Here is a 25,774-nt window from a genome sequence, read left to right on the forward strand (position 1 = left end):
CTTCTTTAAAACTTCAGCATTTTAGAGTAAGGTGTTTTCCTCCAAGACAGATCCAGAGTATGCCTTCATTTAGTGAAATGCAGGATTGCTGAATTTTTCTGGAAGGCAAGTTAGGCTGATTTGAAGGTTTAAAATGTAAATCTAGAGTAAAGCTTTACATTAATACTTCCAGATGACTTTTAGATATTGTAATAAGGATTGTAATAAAATTTATTCGGTCATTGACCAGTATAAAAACAAATCACACAAGCAACATATCAATATAACAATAACAAATTAAAATATAAACTGATAGTAGACTGTACATGTACGGTATCAAACAGTTCTTTCTACGCGGTAATAAAATGGCCATTTGACAGTTGAGGGCGCAGTTTACAAACAATATAACAAAATTTAGCCACCTTAAGGGATACTGTAGGATCATTGTTGTCCAATAGGAGGCGTAAATAAAAGGAGTCAGGTTTGCCTGGGAATTTACACAGTAGTGGGCTAATCAGTTGGTGACGTATGTCTCTATAGAATTGACAATAAAGGAAAACATGCTCATTGGTTTCAACAGTGCCCGAGCCACATGGGCAAAAACGGATTTCAAAAGGTGTTTTTTAAAATCTACCTTCCAACATGGCTGTGCGCAACACATTGAAACGTGCCAGAGTTAGAGCCCTTCTGAACTTCGGGAGGGTAACATGGAACAGATATGGAGCTGGGGAGGACTTGTAGACATTAAAGAAAAGACTCTCCTTCCCCTTTCCATAAAAGGGCAGGAGTCAATGGAGGACTTTGGCTTCTCCCATGGCAAATTTAGCAGTTCAGGTTCAGTCTTGCAGGGAAAGCTCTCCTGATCCTAAGGCACACAAGAGCAGAAATGGGAAGGGATGTCTGGATCTGGAGTGGGGGAATTGAGCATTGGACTAGTTTTGGAAACCAGGGTTCAAATCACTGCTCAACCATGGAAACTCAGAGTGACCTTAGGCAAATCACATTTTCTCAGCTGTAGAGGTAGGCAAAGGCAAGGCCCCCTGAACAAATCTTGCCAAGAAAACCCTGTGATAGTTTTGCCTTCGAGTTGTTGTAAGTCAGAAATGATTTGAAGGCACACAACAACAACAACAACAACAACATCAACAACTTCTTCCCTTCTCCAAGTAGACAGTTTGCCTTCCCATCTCAAACTCTGTCTCTGTATAGGTCTCACTCCTCTTCAGCTTGGAAAGGGTCTGGGGCACATAGGCAACTGCAAAGTAACCATTCCCAGAGCAATGGATACAAGCTCCAAGAAAGGAGATTCCACCTCAACATTAGGAGGAACTTCCTGACAGTAAAGGCTGTTCGACAGTGGAACACTCTTCCTCGGAGTGTAGTGGAATCTCCCTCCTTGGAGGTCTTTAAACAGAGGCTGGATGGCCATCTGTCGGGATGCTTTGATTTGGATTTCCTGCATGGCAAGGGGGTTGGACTGGATGGCCCTTGTGGTCTCTTCCAACTTTATGATTCTATGATTCATTCTCTCCAGCATACTCTTTCTCATTTATTTTTTCCCCTTTCACTTCCTGTTCTTCATTTTCCCTCATGTATCATTTCCCCTTTCCCCCTTCTTTTATCCCCAGAATCTTTCCTCATTTTCTACAGCATTATACCTTCTTTCTTTCTAGTCCCTATGTTTCATCTGCTGCAGTCTGTTTCTTCAGAGTCCCACACAGAGATGTGTATGCACATACACACACGTGCGCACACACACACACACACACACGGCAGTGTGGATTGGATGAAGGCAGTGATAGTGCTATCAAAGAGAGACCAAGAGGGAAGAAAAAGGAAGAGAGGTGCAGCAGTAGCTGCTGCCTGGAGAGATACACATGGGCAGGGAGTGCCTCGCTGTGCCGAGCCTTAAGAAAACCTCGCCCACCAGGGAATCTAGAGAAACTTGGTTCGTGCAGTCACAAGGATAAAATTGTTTTGACAGGAATAGCCATGATAGTTCTTTCCAGCCTAAAATGGAAAAGGTGGAAGTGGGGAGGAATTAAGGAATCAATCAGTGCTTTTTAGACTGGTTTATTTTAGCATGATCCTTTGTGCATAGTTCATTTCTTCAGATGGTGCTTGAGGTGCTATGAACACTACTGGCCTGAAGAGCTGCCCTTGGTGCCAAGGGGCAGGGCAGTGGACAGCGTGAGGGAGCAGAGCATCCAATTTGTCACTCCTTGGGCTTACTGCTTAATGCAGTTGTTTCCTCCGGCCTCGTGGTAGTGGTGTTTAACTGTGCCCAAGGATCAGCCTGCTTTATGCCTATTGGGAGTGCCACATCCCACTACTGTGTGACACTGTCCTGCAGTGCAAAATATAAGCAAGATCATGCTTTAAGATCTCCAAGGCTCCTGTGGCATAATAAATGTACATAGTTTTCTCCTGGCTATTATCAGATCTAATTTTCTTCATTTCAGGCAGCATAGGACCTCATAATTTATCCTGAGATGAGGTCCGCCTGATGTTGGACTTTAATTCTCATGATTTCACAGCCATCTATGATACTTGCAAGGGCTGGGGTGTGGTGTGGTCCAGTATCCTCTGGGGACCATGAGCTTCTCACACCTGAATGAGGCCAATTGAAAAAAAAGGTGTCCCTCTACTCATGGATTCAATGGACATAGTCAGGATTTGCCTAGAAGAAGCATATACTGTAATTTTTCTACCACCCCAACTTTCTTTTCAGAAGTACATAAATGAGAATTTACTCATCTACCTTTCTTGCCACCTCTTTGGAATATCCAAAGCTACTCCAAATCTCAGAGAACTGCTAAGGTAGAGACCAAGTATGAATTCACTTCTAGCAACTGACAGAATACCTATACTTTTGAGTGCCATGGGTCTAATGAGATAACTGTATCTGGGAGCATATTCAATAGATTGGGATAATTCACCTAATACAATAAACAACTGTTTGTTTTCTCTCCATCCCCATCCCTCTCTCATTTTTTTTTATCCCCTTGCAGGTCAGTGTTGAAGTCTTGGTAGAATATCCTTTTTTTGTATTTGGACAAGGTTGGTCATCCTGTTGCCCTGAGAGAACAAGCCAGCTCTTTGATTTGCCATGCTCCAAACTCTCAGTTGGGGATGTCTGCATATCACTTACACTCAAGAATCTGAAGAATGGCTCAGTTAAAAAGGGCCAGTCTATGGACTCAGCTAGCATCTTGCTGAAGCACTCTAAGAATGACAGTCTGACTGGTAGTAGGCATCGGTATGCAGAGCAGGAAAATGGTATTGATCAGGGAAGCACAAAGATGTCATCTGAGAACGGTGAACTGAAGTTTCCAGACAAAATAGGATTGCCTGCAGCAACTCTACTCACAAAATCAGAACCCAGCAAGCCCACAGCAACTAGGAAGAGGAGGTGGTCAGCCCCAGAAACACGAAAACTAGAGAAGTCGGAAGAGGAACCACCGTTGACTCTTCCCAAACCTTCTTTTATTCCTCAGGAGGTTAAGATTTGCATTGAAGGGCGCTCTAATGTAGGCAAGTGAAGTCTGTTTAGGGAAATGAAATTAGGCTATCCCTTGTCGTTTTTATCCAGATTACTGTACTGTAGGCTAAAATAACCCAGTATTTACATGTTATCTTCTTATTTTAGGTTTATGTTATAACCTTGTTGTTATAGTTGCAGCTGGTATTATGCAGGAGACTGGTGCATACTTCCCCCCTACCCACCCACCCACCCCAAGTGTTCATCAGTGATTATTTTTTACCAAGAGCTACAGAAAGGGCAGGATCTGCATCATCCCCACCCTTTGTGGAAGCAAATGTTGCTGTCACAGCTCCTGTTTTCCAGCACTTCAAGCAGAGTAAGTGTCGGTTCTCTGTGATGAGGAAACAGAAAGGGAACTGTAGCAAAGATGATCACTATTTCAGGAAGAGGGTGGGACTGGAAGATCCAAAATGGTTTGGTAGTTCTCTCAACAGTCAACTGTTGAAAATCCAGTCCACATGTAAGAACAGAGAAATCCGCAGTCTCTGGGGCTTTGCACAATAAAACCACCTTTTTAAAAAACTTCCCGAAGTTTACCACATGTTTTTCTGAATCCCCAACCCTATCCTCCACCCAATAGGGGTGTCTTGACTGCACTATTATTTTTTTATTAATTTTATTCTCAGAGACTGCCACACAGAAATTTCATTTACATTTGCTAATACAGCTGCAAAACAAAAGAGTAGCAACTGGTTCTTGCTTTGCAAACATTGATAATTCCTTTAACAGTAGGACATTGTTGCTGCCGGCCTAGAAAGCTTCAGCTACTAGAGCTCTTAAGTAAGTGTGAACAGGGCTAAAGAAAGTAGTTTGACAAAGTTACTTTTTTTGGTATATAGCCCTCACAAGCCTCCAGTCAATGGGGGTACTAGCCATACGAGCTGGGGGAGTACTGGGAACTGTAGTCCAAAAAAGTAACTTTTCCAAGTTCTGGCAGAGATCCACTGAGTGTTGCCACTGACATTTGCTTCCACAAGGCAAATATGCACTGCCCTTTTGAAAGAAGATGAACAGAAAAGCCGTTTGCATTTATGTTGCAAATCTTTGTCTTTTAACTCTAGTACTGTTTTAGTTCCATCTTGACTATGGACAACTAGTGCCACTTTTTTCAAATTTCAGTGTGACACAAGGAAGTGGATGTCGAAGATGAACATAGAATGTCTTTAAGCACTTAAAATGCTGTTCACACTTTTGTTGCTGAGCATCCTGGCTTAACACTCGGCAAGTACTGTATCTCACTTTAATCTCTTTGAGAGAGGAAAAAAGCAAAGAAAGAAACTGATCTCTTCAACACTGTTAACTACATGCAAGCTTATGTAGAGGTTTCTCACAAGCAAGATGTTGAAAGTTTTTCATGTGATTTCAAAGGGATGAATGTGAATTATGAACTGGTCTGTGACAGTCATTGTCCACAAGGACTACTTAATAGGAGGCACTTTTAAAACTTTAATGCTTGTGAAAGAGTTAAAGGCATATGCGAGCTGACAGATAATAAAAGAATAAGAGAGAGTATAAAAGAAAGAAGAAAAATCATTATTGTCCAGTGTTTTTGAAAAAAAAAAAGATGGACTTTAAAGAATCTTGCAATTTGCACATCTTGAGTTTATCATTTGTGTGGTATTCCTGCAGTTTTTACCTAATAATTTTTGGGGAAGGGAGAGGGACTGAAAAAGCTTAAACAAATGTAGCAATTACTTACTAACCTGCCTAATGTCTAGGCCATTTTTGTAGGGTTAGGTTTCCTTTCAGCCTCTTTATTTTCTTTCTACCATATCTGTCATCTGGAACCAGGACAGACTCTGAGAAATTCTCTTCAGATTTTGCTGAGTTTTCCATAAGAGTCACTTTGACATGGAAGCAAGTTTTGGTTTTTGATTTTAATTCTAATCCATTGTTATTTTATTATTGTGAATATTACTCTTTGTTATTTTGAATAACTTCTTTTCCATTATTAGTAGATGTCAAGATTTGGTACAAAACAGGACGATGGGTAGAAGGTTTACCCAGTTAAGCTCTTTTGTTATTGGTGTTGTTATTGTTCCCAGAAATCTGAAACAAATTTGAGAGTATATCCAGAGATCTTAACTCCTGCTGATTCTGTGGCTTTCATCTTGAAATACATTCCTGATGAATAGCCACATTAAAGCCCTGGTGACTACTCACACAGATGAGTGATATGATACCAGCCTGTGAAAATAAATTACATCAATAAATGTACAGCCTACTTTAAAGTTAAGCTAATGAAAATACTGCATTCATTTCTAAAGAATTACAATTAGGGTCACCTGATGAGAGATAATTGGCATTTTCACACATGAAACTTAATTTGGGTTCTCCTTGAATCAGTCTGCAATGTGAATACAAAATCCATGTTAGCATGTTTTGTCCACGTTAACAATGTTCATGTGTGGTACAAATATGATAGAGGCTCAAATATTGTACCTTGTGTGAAAATGTGCAAGAACAGATGCAAGGCATCTGTGTTAGCTCTAGCTTGTCAGGGGTCGGTGAGCAAGCATGATTCCTCTTCTTTCCCTACTCAGAATTGCTTTTGGGTGTTATCCAAACCCAGGGTAAGGAAGGCAGATGACAGGGCATGTTGCCTGTGTAAATAGAGGCTGTTTGCCGTTAATTCTTTCCCATGATCATTCCACTTGCCCTAAGGTAACGCCACTCTCCTCAAAGTGGCCTTCTTTGCAGAATGAATGAAGCTGAAATAGGCAATTTGCACATCTCTGTTACTTAAGTGAAGGGTAAACATCAAACTTTGTCTAGATTTAACAAATATTAAATCGGCTTGCCCATCAGGAGTTCATCTCTCTTAATCAAGACTTTGACCCTGAATGTGGTCCTATAGGGAGGGTTGGGACACTGTTAATCTGAGATCAAGAATCTAGATTTTAGAAGTCAGAACAAATCCTAAAAGCAAATTCCTCAAAAATGTTCATTTCCCTTCTCTACTCCCTTAAAAGCATTTTAAGAGGAAAGTGACTCCCAACCTATCGTTCCCTTCAGTTCTTATGTCTCTTTGTTACTTGAATGTTAGCTCACACCAGAACTAATCATTTTTGTACCATTTTCTGGGATGCACCAAAAATGTGTTTAAGTTTGAAAATAGCTTGAAAACTTTCTTGAATTGTTGTTATAACCTCTCAGTAATTCACCAAATAGCTGAGCTGGTTCCTCCTTACAATCATATTGCTTATTTAGTGCTGTAACATTTTTTTTTTCAACTTTTCTGCTCAGAGAACTTTGCTTAATCTTCCATAAACTCTGCTCAGGGCACTTTCAATTTATTGTTTTTTTGAAGTTTTATTTTGGCTTTTTGTTTTGTTCTGTTTGGGATTTTTCCTTGTTTTCGTTTCAACCTCTGATGTTGAGAATAATAGAAAGATACAGGGCAGAATTCCCTATTTCATTCCCATCAGTACCACTATTCTCATGTGTACTCAGAGAGCATCACACATATAAGGAAGCAGGGATTTTAGAACTGACCACACCTAGTAGACACTAAAAAGTAAAAATTAATAATAAAAAGGTTGGAGCAATAGGAATGTATTTGTTCTCTGCTTGCATTGCAGACTTAGCATCCTGCAATTGCTGTTTCTTTCCAAACATTGTTCCCTCTTGTTGTGCTTTTGCTTTTTTAGCATGTGCAATATTTTATGTGCCAATTTAGACTCATCCAATTGGTGATAGGTAAACCCTTCCCCTGCCATCTTTTTGTGTGTGAAATCTAGGGCCTTATACTCCCTTGGTCCATAATAGGGGACAGAATGTCTCTAGACGCCAAAAACTGTGGCACCCATGGAGTGAGGGCTCTGTAGAGCTCTTATTTTAGTCCACATGGCCTCTGTGTTTTAAAAATAATAATAATCCAAGCAGAGAAAAATATTTAATAATACCCCTCCTTCCAAGGATTTTAAAGATGCAAAAGGATGACTTGGGATGGGACAAATTCTGTGAAAATGAATGATCTAAAAATCCGTAATTGGGCACTTTTGTATGGATGCAAGCAACCTTCTACAGAACTGTCAACATTAGGTTTTATTTTGCACCTGCTGACTATGATTATTCTATATCTTGCCTTTAAGGAAGATAAAAACCCTTCTCAAAAAACACAGCACCCGTGTCCTCTGTTTCTGAACAGTCTGTGGCTGATGAACGCTTATTTTCATCTGGGGCCTGGAGTCATAGTCCCAGTCTCAAGAACTCTTTTCCAAACTCTGGTGAATCCTGTTTGATCCTTGGAACACCTGGAGTTGTGCTTTTTGGTTACAGAAGTGAACTGGTCTATTTGTGGCCTAATTCTGTGACATTTTCACCTTTTCCACTTTCCACAATGAACCTATATAAGTTCTGGCCCTGTTGATATCTACCATGGAAGGTTGTCTTGTGTTGTCTTCAAGAGCAACTGCATTGGACATTTGAGACTTGGGCTCCAAAGTGTTGAACTTTCTCTTGGAAAAAGAAATCCATAATTTCAACAAGGAATAACTCCACCCATGTTCCTGGAACTGCTCTTCTAAATTTTGCTTCACAGAATCACTCCCTTCCCACTTCTTCCTGTTGGTTAAATAGCAATGGGCAAGCGTAGAAAACATTTAAAGATCATTAAAATTAATTTCATTGCAAGAGGCCTCTGTACAGTGTCCACATGGCAATATTAACTGACGCAAGCTTCCTTTGTTTTTGTACCAGACCTGTTTTAGTTTACAATGAAATTCATACAATCACCAATAAAATTAGTCAGGGCAAAGAAAAAAAAAAACCAGAACCTCTTTATAGGAATTTCTAAATAAATATATCTATATATCTATATCTATATATAATGACTGTTCCTTATAGTGTTTAACTTAGGCATCATTTCAGTTTGTCTGGGCCACATCGTGGGGGTTTCAGGGTGCAATGTCACTTACTGTGTATCCTGTAAGTTAAACATGGATTCGTTTCTTTTTTTTAAAAAAAAAAAATCCCTTCCGTGCATCTTTCTCTCCTTCCCCTTCCCCTATCCTCCTTTGGAAAAATGCATGTCTTATCCATCTATTTTAATCCTGATGTTGCTTTTAAATTTGTTTGGTGGGGGGGGGATGTTGATGCAGGAAGTGACATCACTATTCTTGTTTCCCTAAATCAAGGAACATTTGGAAACCTTTCACACCTCTTACTCAGGGATGGGGCTGGTGTATGTGTGGTACACTGATGTGACCAGAAGGAGCACTTTTACTGCTCTGGAGTAGGGATGTTCAATTCCAAGGAGATGTTTGGATTTCCTGCATGGTTATGTATTAACTTCCCAGATTAATCACATAGAATGCAATAGGAAGCAGCAGATCTAGTCTGAACTGGAGCTTTTAGTCATGGAGAAATTTCACTATATGCACAGTGACTTGTGTTTCATTAATATGTTGCCAAGAAATTGGGGGGGGGGGGGAACGACCCATAATATTGATATTGTATGAATAGGAAATGAGAATGCTATTTTGAAGACAATGAATTTGTATTTCTTCTAATTTTCAGACATGAGTTACTAAACATTTGTTTTATGCCATAGATATCCAAGCAACAGTGTTGTAAAGCCTTACGTATATCTTCAGCGTTGCAAGGGAGCAGTCAGGTTCTCCCACATCCTTTAAATCTGTAGGGTCACCCTTTTGACATCTTCTAACTGCTTTGCAAAGTAGGTTTTGAAACGTCAGAGGTAGGCACTGATCAGTCCTAAGGCCCACTTGTGTGTAGTTCTCTTTGCAGCATTGGAACTATAATTCCTTGGGGTGCTTTTGTGCACCTGCTAGTTCAGGTATTGCCAAACACTTCACCTTGGGGTAGGTGTTTAGGGCTTAAATCCAAATGTTAGTCCCAGCTAGAGTAGCTCTTTTGATCAACCACTGAATGGTAAATCAACCTTTATGTAAATCCCTTATTTATAACCCACTTTAATCAAGAAAAACAGCCTCTTTTGTGTCACATCAACTATGGAATGAAATTTTTAAATAGCAATATGTGACCTGTATTCTCTCCTCATCTTCCTCTCCCTTACCCCCAAAATCATTACAGATAACTGTGCTGTCCAGCCTAAGGATAGACACTGTGGTAGTGTGAAAACAAAGGGAAATTGTTCTGTATGTCTGGTTTAAGCAGAATGTGGTTAGTGCTTTTCTTTTCTTTTTTATGCTTATAACTCTGACAATTCCTAAAAAACAAAAAATAAGAGAATGAATATTTTCCCAAACCGTAAGTGTTGTTTTTCAGAGCACAGGAATATTCTGTTGATTTCCTTTGTAGTTTCCAAGAGCAGTATTGTGGTTTTACTTTTTCTTCCTGTTGATAGGGAAATTCCAAACAAGTTGCACACTTCTACTCCAGAGTTCAATTTCTTTTACATAGACGACCTCGCTTCTGACGTGTTACCTTACTGATAGGATCTTTACTTGTAGCACTATAACTCGTGGGGATATTTTTTTATGTGAACCTAATTTGATGAAAAGCTTAAACAAACTTTTTTGAAGCACTCACATTGAGAGGACTACAGGTAATGTTTTTTTAAAAATTGCACAAAAGAAACATGAATGTTGGAATGATTCATTCAGTGTTTGAAAAGCGATGGATATGTTGAAATCGTGTGTTGTTTGTAAAAATGAAATAAAAGTACAAAAGCCGAGAAAGGGTGAAAGTTACATGTTTTTTGTATATAGAAAACTCTCACATCTAGATGATCCGATTGTATTGGTTCTGGCTGGAAAGAATAGATGATTAACAGGTTTTTCAAAGACAAATATGCTTACTTTTGCATTTGCATTACATGAATCCCATCATTGGGGCAGGGGAGAATGATTCACTAGTATACCACTATTTGCCCTGGTTGATTTGAAACATTGAATTTCATTGGGATGTCTTTACTCCTTCTAAGGATGGTGACTCACATTTTCCGCACTTCCATGTTCCTTAAAACAAAACACAAAGGGCAGCCCAAAGAATTAGAGAAAAAAGGTGTTTGTTACAAGGGATTCTCACAGCCATTAAAGGAAAAGTTGGAAACAGCCTTTTGTCTCCTGTAATCCATACTTCCCCTCATCCCCTTCATTTATGCCTGGAAGTATTAAAGACATAATTTTGGTATTCTAGGAGTTATCCAGAGAGTTTGAATTATTTTTCATTTGGTTTACAAATGATTATTACCACCACAGCAAAAAATGAAGGGAACTTTGGGATATAAGTATGTCTGAGGTAGGGGCCAAAATACAGGAGAATTTTAAAGTGGGGGTGGGATGTCTCTCTGATGGTTATTTGAATCCTTCTCTCCTTCTCCCTTGCAATCTATAGTAATAATCCAAGTTTCATTTAGTTTGGTATAATTCTATACTAAAATGGCCCCTTTGGATGCAGAAAGATGGCCTGTCATAATAAAATGAAATACATTTGATCAATGAGTAGTGCTTCTACAGTACCTATTGCAAGAACTCTGTGGTTTTTTCCCTCATTGTTATCAGAAAGGACTTGAGTCTTCCACTGAGCATTAATCAGAGGCGTCATCTGTGGTTACTTCTGTTTGTTATTTCCTTTTGCTTGGTTAAAGCTCTTGTTCCCTTTTCCTCAGCCATACAGTAGGCAGCCATTGGAGGTGCCCTCTGCAATAGACTTGACTCACTGGTGCTGGAATTGCTGTATGATGAGAATATTGCAAGTCAGCTTCATTCAGACCTGGGACAAATAATACTATAGACGTCCAAATCATAGGTACTCGCTTTCTTTCAATGGTGCCACTTTGCCAACAAAATGAACATATGTGAAAGGGCTGTTAGTGAAGGGTTGTAAAACCACTGAAAATTTGGCTCAAGAAAATGCTTGGCTGAACTGTGCTTTGAACATTAGATAATGTAGGATCATCCGTTAAATCTATAGTTTGTTTTGATATGAAGCTGTATTCGGAGGAAGTAGTGGTCTGCAAATGTGCATCACCAAAGAGCTGGCCACCAAGAGATTTCTTTGAAAATCAGAAGCCTTCAAGTCAGGGATGGAGAATGTATAGCTTTCCAAATATTGTTGGATAGTAACTGTCATGGCCCACTATGCTAAGTACATCTGATAGCAACTGCAGCCCAGTAACATCAGGAGGGCCAGTTTATTCACCATTGTACATAATGTGCAGCTCATCTTCAGAGTAGTGTCTCTGTAACTGAGGGGACAACTATATATTCAAAATGGCTGCCAATAAATTTCCATTTACCAAAAGCCAAAGCCAAAGGAGGAGCACAGAAGGTGCACTTATTTATTGGCCAGAGAAATGATATACTTCTTACATGTTGAGCACTTAAGGCTGTATGGCAGGCAGTAAAAGGCAAACCTTTTGATTGATCTGGATGGTTTTCGCTTTCATGCTTGTAAAGTTGTCAGATCTAATTAATCCCTATTCACTTGCAAGTTGTTCTGTGTATCTTTTAGTTCCAGAAAGACAGGCCTTAAGTAACTGAAATGCCTCAAAATGTTTGTGTGTGTCTGGACAATAAATATCTGCATTTACTTAGCTGGTTTATGGCTCTCCTCATGTTTTCTATTTGTACCTCAGACCTGCTGCCTCTCAAGGTCATTATTAAGATAGAAACCTTAATTGTTGTCGTTCTGTCAGCAACTACTAAATGTAGTTCTATTTAAAACAGCACATAACATCACAAAATATTCTTTTACCTAGACCATTGAATAGGTAACTTTCATGCCCTTACATTCAGGTTTAGATTTATTAGTTCCAACTAGAGTATACCCACTGAATGTGTGAAACTTACATAAGCATTGACTTAAAGCCTCATTGATTCAATGAGTCTGTTCTAACTGGGGCTAACAATTGGACATAGTCCTCAGTTTTCATAGTTTTCTAAACATTTAGCATGTTTCAAGGAAAGAAGTCTCCCACGTCAACAGAAAAGTTGGTGTGGGGCTTTCCCCCTTTACTCAAGCGATGAAGCAAAAATACACTTTTCAATGTCCTGCCTAGTGTTGGCCTAGGAAAAGGGGTATCATAGCTTTATGCTGCGGTCATATTGGGCTGACATGGCCAGTACAAGGAGAAATAGGGAGGGAATGTTTTGCACCTTATAGAAAAGAGGAGAAAAAATTAAGTTCATACAGGCATAGGTAAGAGCTTTTATTGTGACAAGAGAACTTTTTCCATATGCGTGCATACTCTCTGTAATTCCAGTGTAAAATATTGTACTTGCACTAGCTTTTTTAAAACAAATATAAAAAAAAATGGAAGAATTCATATTCTATTTTCTAATCGTGGTGTGTCTATTTGTAGGATACACTCGCGTCTGTTTATTGAATTTTATGGTCCCTTTCTTTGATGGTGCTTGCAGGTTTTCTAGGTAGAAATTATTTCATTATTATAATAAAACAATGTTTGATTCAAAATTTGAACAAAATTGTTTTAAAGAAATTGTCTGTATACCAGTACAAGTTTATTGTTTCAGTATACTCGTACTAATAAAATAACAGTGCCAATTGCATATCAGTGTTCTTTCTTGTGTATGAATTAAGGAAAAAGTGGTGGGTATTTTTCTTTGAAAGGGCGGTATGTTCATAGGAATCAGTCCTTGACGTTTATGGTGGTGACAAGAAAAGCGCTGCTTTTACAAAATAACAAAACATCTTTATTTATTTTATCTATAATAAAATATACACAGATGTTGATGAATTGGTGTGTGTGCCTTTGAGTCATTTCTGACTTACGGTGACCCTAAGGCAAACCTTTTATGGGATTTCCTTTGCAGAATTTGTTCAGCAGGGGTTTGCCCTTGCTTTCCCTTGAGGCTGAGAGAGTGTGACTTGCCCAAGGTCATCTGTAGTTTTATTGCAAAACTGTATGATACAATCTAGTTAGTTCACTTGTCCCTTCTCCGCCCACTCCACCCCAGACCTTGCTTACAGCAAAAGGGGAACGGGAAAACTGATAGTTAAGATATATTATCTATGCATAGTAAAACTATGTATTCTGAATTTATTTATTTAGAGCTCTTTTTGTCTCATTATTTTTGTATGGTATTAATGCATCTTTACAATCATTTTGAACAGACCTGTAATGAGTGGTAATACTTGGGACATTTTTATCCAGCTGTATGTGGTTTCACTTGTTACAACCAAATTGTATGTTGAAGATTCTGAGAAATGGAGATTACTGTTAGGATGATTTGCTCTATTGCCCTTACTAAGATTTTAATAATAGCAGCAGCAGCAACAGCACTTCAAGCTCCAAGACTTACAATAAAATACATCTGACATTGGCTCCTTGAGAACCTTGGAAGTCCAACCCCCACAGAAAATTTAAAAACATGATCTAGGGAATGTGATGGGTGTTTTGAATCCCAAAATGGTAGGGGGGATTGGGGAACTAATTGTCCATGGGAAGCCCTCTTTGCTGCAGTTATGTAAAAATTCTCCCTGTGAAAAATCCCCACTGGACGCAAGTCTGATATTTATTCATAGACTTGTGTTGTCTAAAACATTTTTGATGCTTCATTTCCCTTCATTCATATATTGGCTTTATATCACACATCCTAGTTGCAGCTGATACAGGGCTACTGGGTACTTAAGACTTGGCTTCATGACTTGTTCATATCAAAAGCTTGACTCCTGCTGCATGGATATCCAATACAGAGCCACATGACACTTAGAAGACTGCTGCTATTTTTCATGGGGCACTCAAAGGTGGTAACTTCTTAAGCAGGAATATTGTTTTTAATATATTATGGCAATTTTGTTGGTGTGGAGAGGGCAAGCATTAATTCTGAAGGCTTTATGCCACTATTGAAAAGCATCATTAAATCAGAACAGCACAATTATTAACAGTAGTCTGCAGTGCAATAAAAATGGTTCTATATTTGGGTTTAAGGCTAGATGTGACTTGTATTTAAATAAAATATAAATAAAAAATTAAATAAAAACATTTCAAAATAGATTTAAAATACCATATATACTCAACAATAAGTCTACCTCATATGTAAGTCAAGGGCAGGTTTGGGGGTTAAAATAATGGATTTTGATATGACCCGAGGATAAGTAGAGGGTGAAATTTAGGATCATGTAACACATGATCTAGAGGATGAAGCAAAGGAAAACAATGCCAAATAATTTATAAAATTACAGCAGGCATCACTGTTTGTGTTTACACTAAAATCTGGATGGATGAGAGAGTAGATGGGGATCTGTGCTTCCAGGATAGATTATACTCTTGCCTTTAACCAGGGGATGGTTATTTTTTTATAAGACTAGAAGTGCAATACTGACTCGTGTATAGGTCGACTTAGGGTGTTTGGGTCCAATTTTTGACTAAAATTTCTAGACTTATACATGAGTATATACAGTATTGGTTTATTTACATGGAAGTGAGTATCACTTTGCTTAAAAGGTCTGTTTAGTGCTAAGCTCTGGTGGCATTGCTGAAAAACATTTTACTTAACTGCACACTGTCGTAAGGTGATTCAGCAGGTTTGTGTCAAGTGGCTGAAAAGATACAGAACTTGCTCTCACCTGAAAGATAATAGGGACAGCTTGAGGAATGTGATAGTAGTGAATTCCTAATGACTACCCACATCCACATTAGGCTGAACCATATACTACTAACCACCAGATTTACTGTACAGCTTCTCTGAACCCCTCCTGCCCTTACAGCCCTACGATGCCACAGCAGGAACAGCAGGATCAGAGAAACATCGGCCAGTCCCTGTAGCCAGAGCCAAAAGTGACTACATCAACATTGAGAAACATCAGCATACTCCAGAGATCTCAGGGCATCTTGATCCTTTTAGATATCCTTAGATATTTCTCTGATCGCACTTGTTCTTTAAGAGGCATGGATGAGCAGGCGGGCAGGTGGGAGGCTTTGGTCACTGCAGAGGGAGGAAAGTAATGCCAGCCTCTCCAGAATCCAAAAAAGAACATGCATAGGTTTAAGGGAAATGCACATCTGTGTATGTCACTAACATGACACCAGCCACTGCCTCATAAAGACACTACATATGCAAGCTGTCCTACATTCTTTTGTAATAAATAATTCCCCAATTGCAAAGAATACATGAATAATGGCACCACGCTACTGGCTGGGAAGTTTTTATAATTGGATGTTTTCTAGCTTACTGCAAAAGGAGTCATTTATCTGGTCTGATCAATCTTTAAGACTCAAGATTTAAAAGAAGAAAAAGGATATCTAAAAAGATCAAGATGCCAGTGCCAGTTCCCAAATATGAATGAGCTTATAAAGAGAATGTTTTTGTATTTCATCATCCAGAATATGTCACTGAGCCTTTGGAGATTATCACATTAGGGATGGGGTGTCATTGTCCCATCTTTCCCACATGATCACAGGAAGCACTTTCACAAATAACTTATACTTGACCTGGCAGAGAAGCGCAAGTGAAGGTGATTGTGCAGATCACTTTCACTCACAATCACTGAACCCGTCATTCAGCCACCTGGGAAGTGTGAGTGAAAGTGATAGCACAAATCACTTTCACACAAAAGCAGTCTGAAAAGCACTTTCAGCCATCAGCTGAAAACACTTTCTACAGTGATTTCCAGTCTTTTGTAATAACGGACAAATCTGTTATTACCATGATGGCTGGAAGTGCTTTCACTTTCACTCAGGTCACAGATGGGATAAGGATGGGGGAGCAGTCCCATTCCTATCCTGTTCCCATGATGTTTATCACACTATGCTCTTAAAGAGGTACTATTGCAGTGTGACTCCTCTAGCTGCCTCCTGTTGCATGCTGGGATTGGCAGTTTTAAGGAGGGGTATTTAGAATTCTCAGGCAGAGAAGTTCAGCTCCTTAAAACTGCCAATCCCAGCATGCAACAGGAGGCTGCTAGAGGAGTCACACTGGAATAGTAGCTCTTTAAGAGCATAGTGTGATAAACATCCCCGTGATTATCTCCAGGCACTAGGGGCTTCTGGAAATGACAGTAAAAAGAAAAGTAATTCTTATGAACTCCATTACCATATCCCTTCAGCACTGTTGGTTCCAGTAGCAGTAACATAGTACATTAAATAAACAGCTTAATTTATATATCGTTTCATACAGAACTAGCAGTGTCTAAGCAGTTTACAACTAATTGCCCCAAACAATCTGGGTACTCATTTTAGTGACCTCGGAAGGATACAAGCCTGAGTCAAGCTTGAGCCCTGGCTAGTATTGAACTCACAACCTTATAGTTTTGAGTGAGTAGCTGCAGTACTGTGCCACCAGGGCTCCTACTAAATGCACCACAAAGATTGATATCCTTCTCCAAACATCCCCGAATTTGATGGTAGATGTGGCTACATGTTATTGTTTGTGAAGTGTTTGAAAAATACTGTATTCCACACTATGAAGTTATGTATGCTTATCTGCCTCATTACTGGAGAGCTCATCTACGCAATTAAATTGATCAGAAAATGACAGCAAATTGCATCTGTTCCTTAGCATGCTCAGTTATAGCTACTGTCTCTTTTTTCTCTCTCTCTCTTTGCTACACACTCACATACCATATCAGACTAAAAGTGGTTTCATAAGACTGCTGGAATGCCTATGGCTTGTGAGACCTCACAGGAAATGAAGCAGTCTCTTTCCTGCCAGTGTCAAGTGTTGCCCTCAGCTCAGAAGCAGTGCAAACCTTATGACGGTTCCTCCTCTCATATAAATAAATGCAACCATTCATTTAAAGAAGTGAAGCAGCTGCACTTGAAGATATAGTAAGGACTGAACGTAACTTCCTTGTTCAAGACACTAATGTGCCAGTGTCCGAAAGTGACTAGCCATCCACTTTTACTGCAGATGTTAAAATGATTGCACAATGCAGAGACAAGAAGGACATAGAGAAGTAAAACATTATATGACCACCCTTTTATGTATTTTAGATCTTTCTTCTGGTAATGCACCCCTAATGAACTGCTGCAGTATGAACTGTGCATGTACTTCTCTCATTCTGTCCCTTCATCCCAAAAAACAACCACAATGACAGCTTATCTTGCAGCTGACAATAAAGATAAGGACACGATTTGACAAGAGCAGTTACAGATTAAATCACAATAAAACTCTGGGCCCATCCAGACAGGCCAAAATAAAGCTGCTTCGGGTCACTTTGGAGATATGCTGTTTAAATGATGCATGCGTCCTACGAGTCTAGAACCCGTACCAAAGCCATGCTCCAGTCCTTAGCTTTATTTTGGCCTGTCTGGATGGGCCCTCTGCCAGTTGTCAAACTACAAGGTCCTGAGGCTCAAGTTCTCTTGCCTTTGCTGAAACCTAAAGATACAGGGTCTGCTTAAAGTACAGCCTCTTTAACATCTATTCTCTAGTATCAGAGGACTCTGTATTTGGTAAGCACAGTGAGGTTTAAAAATATGGAACTGTTGTATATTCCTTACATAATGACAATCTTCTCCAACCTGGTTCCCTGCAAATGTTTTGAACTCCAGCTTTGATGAACTCTTGCCATTTGCCATGATAGGTAGGGCTGATAGGAGGTGCAGCTTAAAAGGGGGAGGGGCACCATAATGAGGAAGGGTTCCCAAAAGGATTTTAGAGAAACTGTCCTTTATCTGAAATACTTTTATATCTAAAATACTGTATTTTGGATGGAAAAAGCGTAACCATTTTCTATGTTGGAATATGTCAGATAAGCAGCAAAGTATTACAATAAAATGAAGACAACTGTTTAATCAACAGTTTTCAGAACATTCGTATTTAAGCACACAATTTTACAAATCAAGTACTTAATGTCACAGTGAAAATAAAGCAGCATATTTTCATTCTAGAAGAGCTGGTCCAAGTCTGGCATGCTGGGCAACATCCCTGCAACAACAGCTAGTTTTCCAAAGTTGGCCTCCTGTTCTTCTGAGTACCATGCCATGTTGCAAGAACAGCAGAAACCGGGGCATGTGAATGTCAAAACTTGGGTAGATTTGCTTATACTGGTAACAAGAATTATCCCAACAGACAGATAATCATACCAATGTAGAACTGAGAGACTTTCATGGTTACCATTAAAAGATGAAACTAGATTTCTCATTTAAATAGGCAAGAGCACCAGAAGACAAGTGTCCTTGTATTTTGAATAAAAATGATTATGAACACAGCTGCAGTTTATGACTTGTCCACCTGATGCTTCACCCCACCACTACAATAAATAATGATGTCCATTACCCCGCTTTCTTAGTCTGGAGTAGGCCAGCAGGAAGTTGTATTGCAAAAAAAGCAAAAACAAAACCCTGAAAGAAGAAGGAGGAGGAAAAGCCAGCATGGATCAGAGTTCAGTGTATTTTCCTCTTTGGCTTAAGAGAAGACTTGACTGTGCTGCTGAGTGACCCGAATAAAAGTTGTCCTTCGACTAAGCTCTTTAAGCTTGGCAGCTCCCACGTAGGTACAGGTAGATCGCAGTCCACCCAGGATATCACGGATGGTGTCTTCCACATCCCCTTTGTAAGGCACTTCCACTGTTTTGCCCTCTGAAGCTCTGGAGATGAAGATTGGTTAATTTCATTGGTAAAATGTTATGTACAATTAGCAAAAATATTTTTTTCTCTCTCTGATATTTTAGAAAAATGCTTTTCTCAACTGCACAGGAGGTGGATTTTCAAGCACAAGCCTTCTCCCTATAGTTATTTTTGTTTCTGCTTCCATGTGAAAACCCATCTGCTAAATGAGATCAAATGGGTAATAACACACATGTTGTATTGTTGTATAATGATGTATATGCTTCTTTATAAACAATATACATGCACCTTTTAAAAATATATATAAATAATATATATGCTCCTTTACAAACATTCTGAACTTTGAGTGGGTAGGAGATGACAACCTTAAATAAAATAAAGACGGAACTTTCAAGCACTTTTCTAGATCTCACTTGTGTATCTCTCTCTTCTGGATATCTCTCGCTCTCTCTTCCATGCTCTCCCTTCCCTTCCTTCTCTCTGGTTGTTGCAGAAGGAGGTATTCATTACTTCAAGTAATAAACCCCACCCCGCTCAAAACTCCTGTTGCCTATGGTCCCCCACCACATGGTGGCTAGTGGAATGTAAAGGGTGAAGAAATGTCCAGCTACATCATTATAGCTGGACAATGAGAACATCATCCTCCAGGAGCTCCAGAAGGGTTGTTGGTTATAGGAGAATAGCCAAATGGGAGGCTTCTCAGCCACTCCCTTCTCCCCACTGGTCATTAAGTGGCCATGTTGGGCAGCTCCTCAAAAGCAAAAGATGAGTCCTGGGGAAGGGAGGGGAGGGGCGGAGGAGAACAGACCCTTATGCTCCATCTCCCCATGCAGGATCTTGGCCTTTACATCTTCTGGAAACCTGAACAAAAGTCTTATAAGCTGATCTAAAATGCTTGACACTTCCAGGATCAGTAAATCATCACACTATGGGAGTTTCTGGATTGACTTTTTTGAGATGCTACAACACATCATGCATCTGCAAAATAATTACTAAAAATATGGATATATTGGTCCCAGAACCTAAATGTGAAATAAATATATACATGTTGAACTTCCAAGACAGCTTCAGTTTATTTTACATCCACCTTGTCTCATTTAATGTTTGAAGGCCAGACCTTGATGGAACTTCAAGGGAGAGTCAATCAATAGACCTGATGGACTTTGGTAAATTGTTATAAGCTGAATCACAGTCCATGTAAAAAAACAACTGGATGTTATCAAATGATAGGCTACTAATTTTTTGTAAATATTCTCCTGAATATTGTTTGCACTAGTAATAATTCCCTCTTAATATAAAGAGAAGGCACTAAAACATGTGACATTGGCCAAAAGTGCCCAACAACTGTGCTAATAATATTTTTGCACAAGGCAAAGCTATGAAGAGTATATTCTCTGCTCACCTATAAGAACAAAAGTGGACAAAGTACAACCCACAGGTGGATCTCAAAGCTCATTTTGAAATCCTCACAGACTCAGATGTATGCCATTTGCTGCCGGTTGCAACACTCAAAAACAAGTGATCTCAAGAACAGAAATTAAATTGAAAGAGTATAACTGGTACCTGTATTCTGCAACGCCTCCTGCGTGTTTCTTCATAGCTGTGTCAGAACTCATTCCATAGAAGAGCTTCATTTTTTTGCCATTTTTTTCAATGACCTCCCCTGCACATTGATCATGCCCTGCAAACATGCCCCCAAGCATCACAAAATCAGCACCAGCTCCTGTGGTTGGCAGAAAGAAATAGGGTACTGGACTGAGTGTGGACAGAAAAACAAAAGACCAAGCAAGCACTGCAGTAAATATGATTCCCATCCAACCAGGATTCATCAATAAAAACAACTTACTCATCAGTGCAAGTGTCCTAGTTAAGAAAGTAATGCCTATGTTACATAGGAGGACAGGAAGAAACCTCTAACAACAAGAAACTAGGAAAGAAGAGGTCATGTATGTCCCCTGCCCAGAAGGTTGTAGCTCTTAAGAAAGGCCGTCCTCCTCCTCCTCCTCAATTTGTAGTATTCAGAGACATAGCCATGCAAAAGGATCCTGTAACACCTTTGAGACTAACTGGGTGAAAGAAGTTGTAGTATATACTTTCATTAGACTTGGTCTACTTCCTCAGATGTTCCATGCACCAGAATGTATACATACAGTCTTGTGACTACCAGAAGGTCTGTGCACTTTGGGACCCAAGTAAGGAATGAGGGCCAGAATTCTTTTGGTGTGTTACACTAGCAGTTGCACTTTGTCCAGAACTATATAGCAGTGGCAAGGGACAGCAGACAAAATCTGCTATTTCTGAGTAACATACTTCTCCGACACCTTACTTCCTTCACACCTGCAGTGTCCATGGTCTTTTTCTTTCTGCTGGCACCATTTATGCCATCACAGTTACACCAATGCAGCACACCAACAGGATTCTGGCACAGCAAGGCATCCTACCCCACAGGCTACCTTTTTCAAAAACATTTATGCTACCATCATACAAGCTGTATTAAGGACACAAATAAGAGGCTGTGCAGACCGCCCCTAAGGGGTGGCCTGCAGCTGCCTCTAGCTGTGCTGGATCGGGGCCATGGCCCCAATCTGGCCTTTCCAGAGTGAAGGAACCATAAAAGTGGCTCCTCTTTGCGCCCTGGAAATGGCACAATAGCCACAGTGCCAAAGTGCTCCTTTGGCACTGCATCATGTAAACACAGCACCAGAGGAGCACTGTGATACCATGCACCATGTGTAGTGGTGCACAGCATCACGCTGCCATGGGGCAGAGTCGGGGCGTGCGTTGTATGGACGTCACACCTCGACTCCGCCCCCTGGTGGCTGGTCTACACAGTCCCTCACACACTTCTTAAACTCTAAAGTTCTTCCGCAAATGGGGGAGTGTTGACTATCATTTAAATCTCTGCCATTTCTTCTCTTGTTTTGTGTAACCAGAATGTGTTTCTTTTAATAATATACATATATTTTCAAATCCCAACTAGTCTGATGCCAAGATCTCACATCTGTCTTTCACCACATTTCATAGGAGGCACCTTTTCCACTACATGTAGACTAAATGAGAATAAAGAAACTATCCAGGCAAGCAAAGCATTAGCAAAACAGTAGAAACCTTTGAAGTACCTTCTTTGTTTGTCTAATTCCTGGAAAGCCTCCTATTGAAATAAGCATTTTTTTTTCTAGTGGCCGTGTTTCACTCTTGCTTACTTTGAACATAGTGTGGAGTCTGAGTCATCTCCCAGCTTTTGTTTCAAGGAAATAAGTGGTGCCAACATGGCAGTAATGCTAAACAAAACTACTGTGGGTTTTTTAAATTGATCTTTTAGGGGAAGAAGCATATCAAACAGATTGTTGTGGGGCTCTAAATCAATATTCAATGCTTTCAGTAACAAGTGAGCCATTATTTCATCTCTGCAAATGTGGTGTCACTTCATGCAATGTGCGCTGTAGGGCTAGCTGAAGGAAAGGTACCTGATTCTGCCCCTGACATCTGTATTCTCCTCCCCCTCAGTTACTACACTCTTGAGTCCATGGTTTTAAGAACATTGTACAATTAGGTGTGCAGGCAGCTCACTGCTCATCTCCCCCCAGCTCACCAAGGACTGCATCTGCTGCTACACTACCAAATTTGCCAGCATGGGACCTCAGCAGAAACACACAAAAAATATGTTATGCATGTTCCTGACAATTTGTTCTAAAAAAGAAAATGCTGCTTTTTTAAATGAGACCAGCAATGGGCTGCAAAAACAGGGGGAAAGATACATGTGGTCCTTTGACATGTTGTGCATCTGGACTTAGGAAACAGTGGTGCGGTACAGAGCTCCAAAAAGAGGCGTCGGGGAGATGCCTCTCCTTGCTCTGCAACAGCAAGAAAGGAGAACACTGAGCTGCTGGCATGTCATTGCTGTGCACACCATCTGGATAGTGCTGCGCAGCTGTAGGGCGCTCATGCCATGCTAGGGTTGCGGGGCGTCTGCACGCCCTGCCCCCGAACAACCCTAGCATGTAATGGGCATGCAGTAAGGGCCCATGTGTACCGGGCCAGTATGCATGACCATTGTTCTTTCTATCACTAGAGACCATCCCTAAGTATTTGCTCCTACACATTATCTTACAATATTCCTGTGCAATACATCTGTTTGAATTGTGCTTTAACTGGTGCACACTCATGCATACATTCTATCCAACCTGCTTTTCTCAAGTGTGTAGCTTGTATATATGTTGCTACATTGCAGGTATAAATGTTTTATCTAATATTTTAAAAGAGTTAGTCTTTCAATGTTGATGTGTGCCCAAAATAGTAAGATAATATCTGGAGGAATATATCTGCAAGCTAACGGGTGAGAAGATATATGCGGTAATTGTGGAACATACAATTTCTGAGGTCACAATTTAGAAGAAAAACTGCACAGCTGTATAGAGGTGTTTTAGAACCATAATGGTTAATAGTACCAAATTTAAGAGCAGAAAAGTACATGGCCAAACTCCTAATTCACTTTCCAACTGGTTAGATATTAGAAACCCAGATAAAAATTGATCCACGTAAACCTAGAGCAAGGGTGAGCATCAAACAGCCATCCAGATGTGTATGGGCAGCAACTCCCAAGTTTTCACTCTATCAGCTCTGGTGTCTAGTAACACCTGGAAGATTACATGATTCTCACTCCTGGCCTAAAGTGTAATTTGAACATCTCGCTACTCCTGGAAGGAACTTCAAAGATTAATAATTGGAGACAAAATGTGAATCTAGAAAATGTACATCACAAAAGACTGGATCTAATGTTCTTTGCATTATTTGACCAATTTACTCACCAAAAGCTTTGGCAACATCTCCTGGACAGCTACACCCCCCATCCTACAGAAAAGAGAGGGAGGAAAGAGGAAATCAATTACTCAGTTTGCATTTGTTGTTGCCATATTTTATCCAGCAGTGCCAGACGCAGTTCCACATAGGTACACATCTGTATAGAATAAGAATGTGTTATTTTCCTCCGCAGATTAAGGACAGGCAGTCAAAATGTCTACTGTGTGAGTGTGTGTTTATAATTATATATTGTGTATAATTAATATATACAGTGTATGTATGTAGAGCCAGTATGGTGTAGTGGTTTGAGCGTAGGACTATGTCTCTGAAGATCAGAGTTTAATTCCCTGCTCAGTCATGGAAACCCACTGAGTGATCTTGGGCAAGTCACACACATTCTCAGCCCCAGAAAATCCCATGACAGGTTCATATGTGGGTCAACTGAATATTATGGTTGCCATAACTTGTAAATGACTTAGGGTCACCATAAGTTGTAAACAACTTGAAGGCACACAACAACAATAACAATAAGGGATTTTCTTTCAGGGATTTTGTCAAAAGGGCTATGAGATGGCAGAAATAATACTGTTGCTCCACCAAAACCCCTTTGGTCACCATGCATTCGACCCACATATGCTTAGGTACTTGTGAAGAGAAAAGCCAAACAAGCCCAATTACAGCCAGCCAGTCATAACCTTCAGAATGCTGCAAATCTATGAGGAGAAAAGCTGTAAGGCAGAGGCTTGTTTTTAACAGTGTAGTTAGGTCAGTAAGAGACAGAGCAAAGACCAGTGAGGGAGACAGAAAACTTTATAAAGTTTTAGGAGTTGAGAATATGGAAAGAATTCAACGAATTCATGTTTAACTTGCTATATAATAATTCTTTACTGGTTTTATTTTCAACAACTGTGTCTATTTTCATTTAAGACTTTTTGCTGGGTCTATGGACATTAATAAAGAATTGTTGTTGGTGGTCATTTAAGATATGAAAGGGAGAACTGATTACACTTTACCACAAAGAACCCACTGATCAAAACAGTAACTTATCAAGGATAGCAGTCCTCTTGCATAAACTTGCATAAAACTTTCAACTAGAGAAGCAAATCCATGGAGGGATCTTGAGAAGAAAATAGCAAGGTAAGTGAGAGTAGCTCAAGGGCTGGAAATGTAGGGCCATCCTGAAGAGGGGCTCTGTCCCAGTACCTATGTGTAGGTACTTGGCAGCTGAACATTTTTTTCGCCAAATGGCAGAGAGGTAGACATTTCACACACCAGGCCTAATATCTTGTCAAGATCTGATAGCTTATGGTCTACAGCAATGGTCCCCAAACTGTGCCCTTTAAGGGATTTTGGACTTCAGCTCCCAGAAGCCTCAGCCATGTTGGCCAATAGTTTGGGATTCTGGGAGCTGAAGTCCAAAATCCCTTAAAGAGCACACCTTGGGGACCACTAGTCTACACCATGAAACTCTAGCAGGGGGAATTCTATATATCCCTAGGACGAGATCTGATGGGCCAGTAGCCATACAAAAATTGTTGGCTACAACTTCTATTGACAGTGAATGTGGTGTAGTACAGTCTGTCCTTGCCTTATGCGGGGGATCCGTTCCGGATCCCTCCGCGTAAGGCGAATTCCGCCTATGTTCGAGCCCCATTGGAAACAATGGGGCTTGTGTGCGGCAGCGTGGGCGCGCGCAGGGCGCAAAGGGCGCACATGCCCATTCAATTGAATGGGACGCGCCGCCCCTTCCGCCCCGCGTGCGCGCTGCGGCTTCAGCACCTATGCTCAAGGCCGCGTATGGCACGCCCACGTATGGCGAGGTTCCACTGTAGTTTAAGCATTGCACTGGGACTCTGGAGACCAGGATTCAAATTCTCACTTGGCCATGGAAGCCCACTGGTTGACCTTGCACAAGCCCCATGCTCTCCTCAGCCTCAGAGGAAGGCAGTGGCAAACTCCCTCTGAACAAATCTTGCCAAACAAAAAAA

General features: G+C 40.2%; 2 protein-coding genes across 10 annotated transcripts in view; one reads left to right on the plus strand and one right to left on the minus strand.

Moving 5' to 3' along the window:
* Nucleotides 1-13,023, plus strand: part of ATXN1 (ataxin 1) — a 291,552-nt gene extending 278,529 nt beyond the window's left edge. For all 9 annotated transcript variants that reach the window (XM_089516778.1, XM_089516780.1, XM_089516777.1 and 6 more), the window contains one exon: nucleotides 2,991-13,023. In XM_089516778.1, coding sequence (XP_089372904.1) covers nucleotides 2,991-3,521 — 531 coding nt within the window. In that variant the 3' untranslated portion in view covers nucleotides 3,522-13,023. The remainder of the gene's footprint in view (nucleotides 1-2,990) is intronic.
* Nucleotides 13,024-18,184: 5,161 nt separating this feature from the next.
* Nucleotides 18,185-25,774, minus strand: part of GMPR (guanosine monophosphate reductase) — a 32,594-nt gene continuing 25,004 nt past the window's right edge. The window contains exons 7-9 of the mRNA XM_089516786.1: nucleotides 23,795-23,837; nucleotides 20,550-20,709; nucleotides 18,185-19,006 (exon numbers count right to left, since the gene is read on the minus strand). Coding sequence (XP_089372912.1) covers nucleotides 18,826-19,006; nucleotides 20,550-20,709; nucleotides 23,795-23,837 — 384 coding nt within the window. The 3' untranslated portion in view covers nucleotides 18,185-18,825. The remainder of the gene's footprint in view (nucleotides 19,007-20,549; nucleotides 20,710-23,794; nucleotides 23,838-25,774) is intronic.

This window comes from Sceloporus occidentalis, unplaced genomic scaffold, assembly GCF_023333645.1.
Source record: "Sceloporus occidentalis isolate IW3139 unplaced genomic scaffold, rSceOcc1.0.p SCAF_3, whole genome shotgun sequence".
NCBI classification, from domain to species: domain Eukaryota; kingdom Metazoa; phylum Chordata; class Lepidosauria; order Squamata; family Phrynosomatidae; genus Sceloporus; species Sceloporus occidentalis.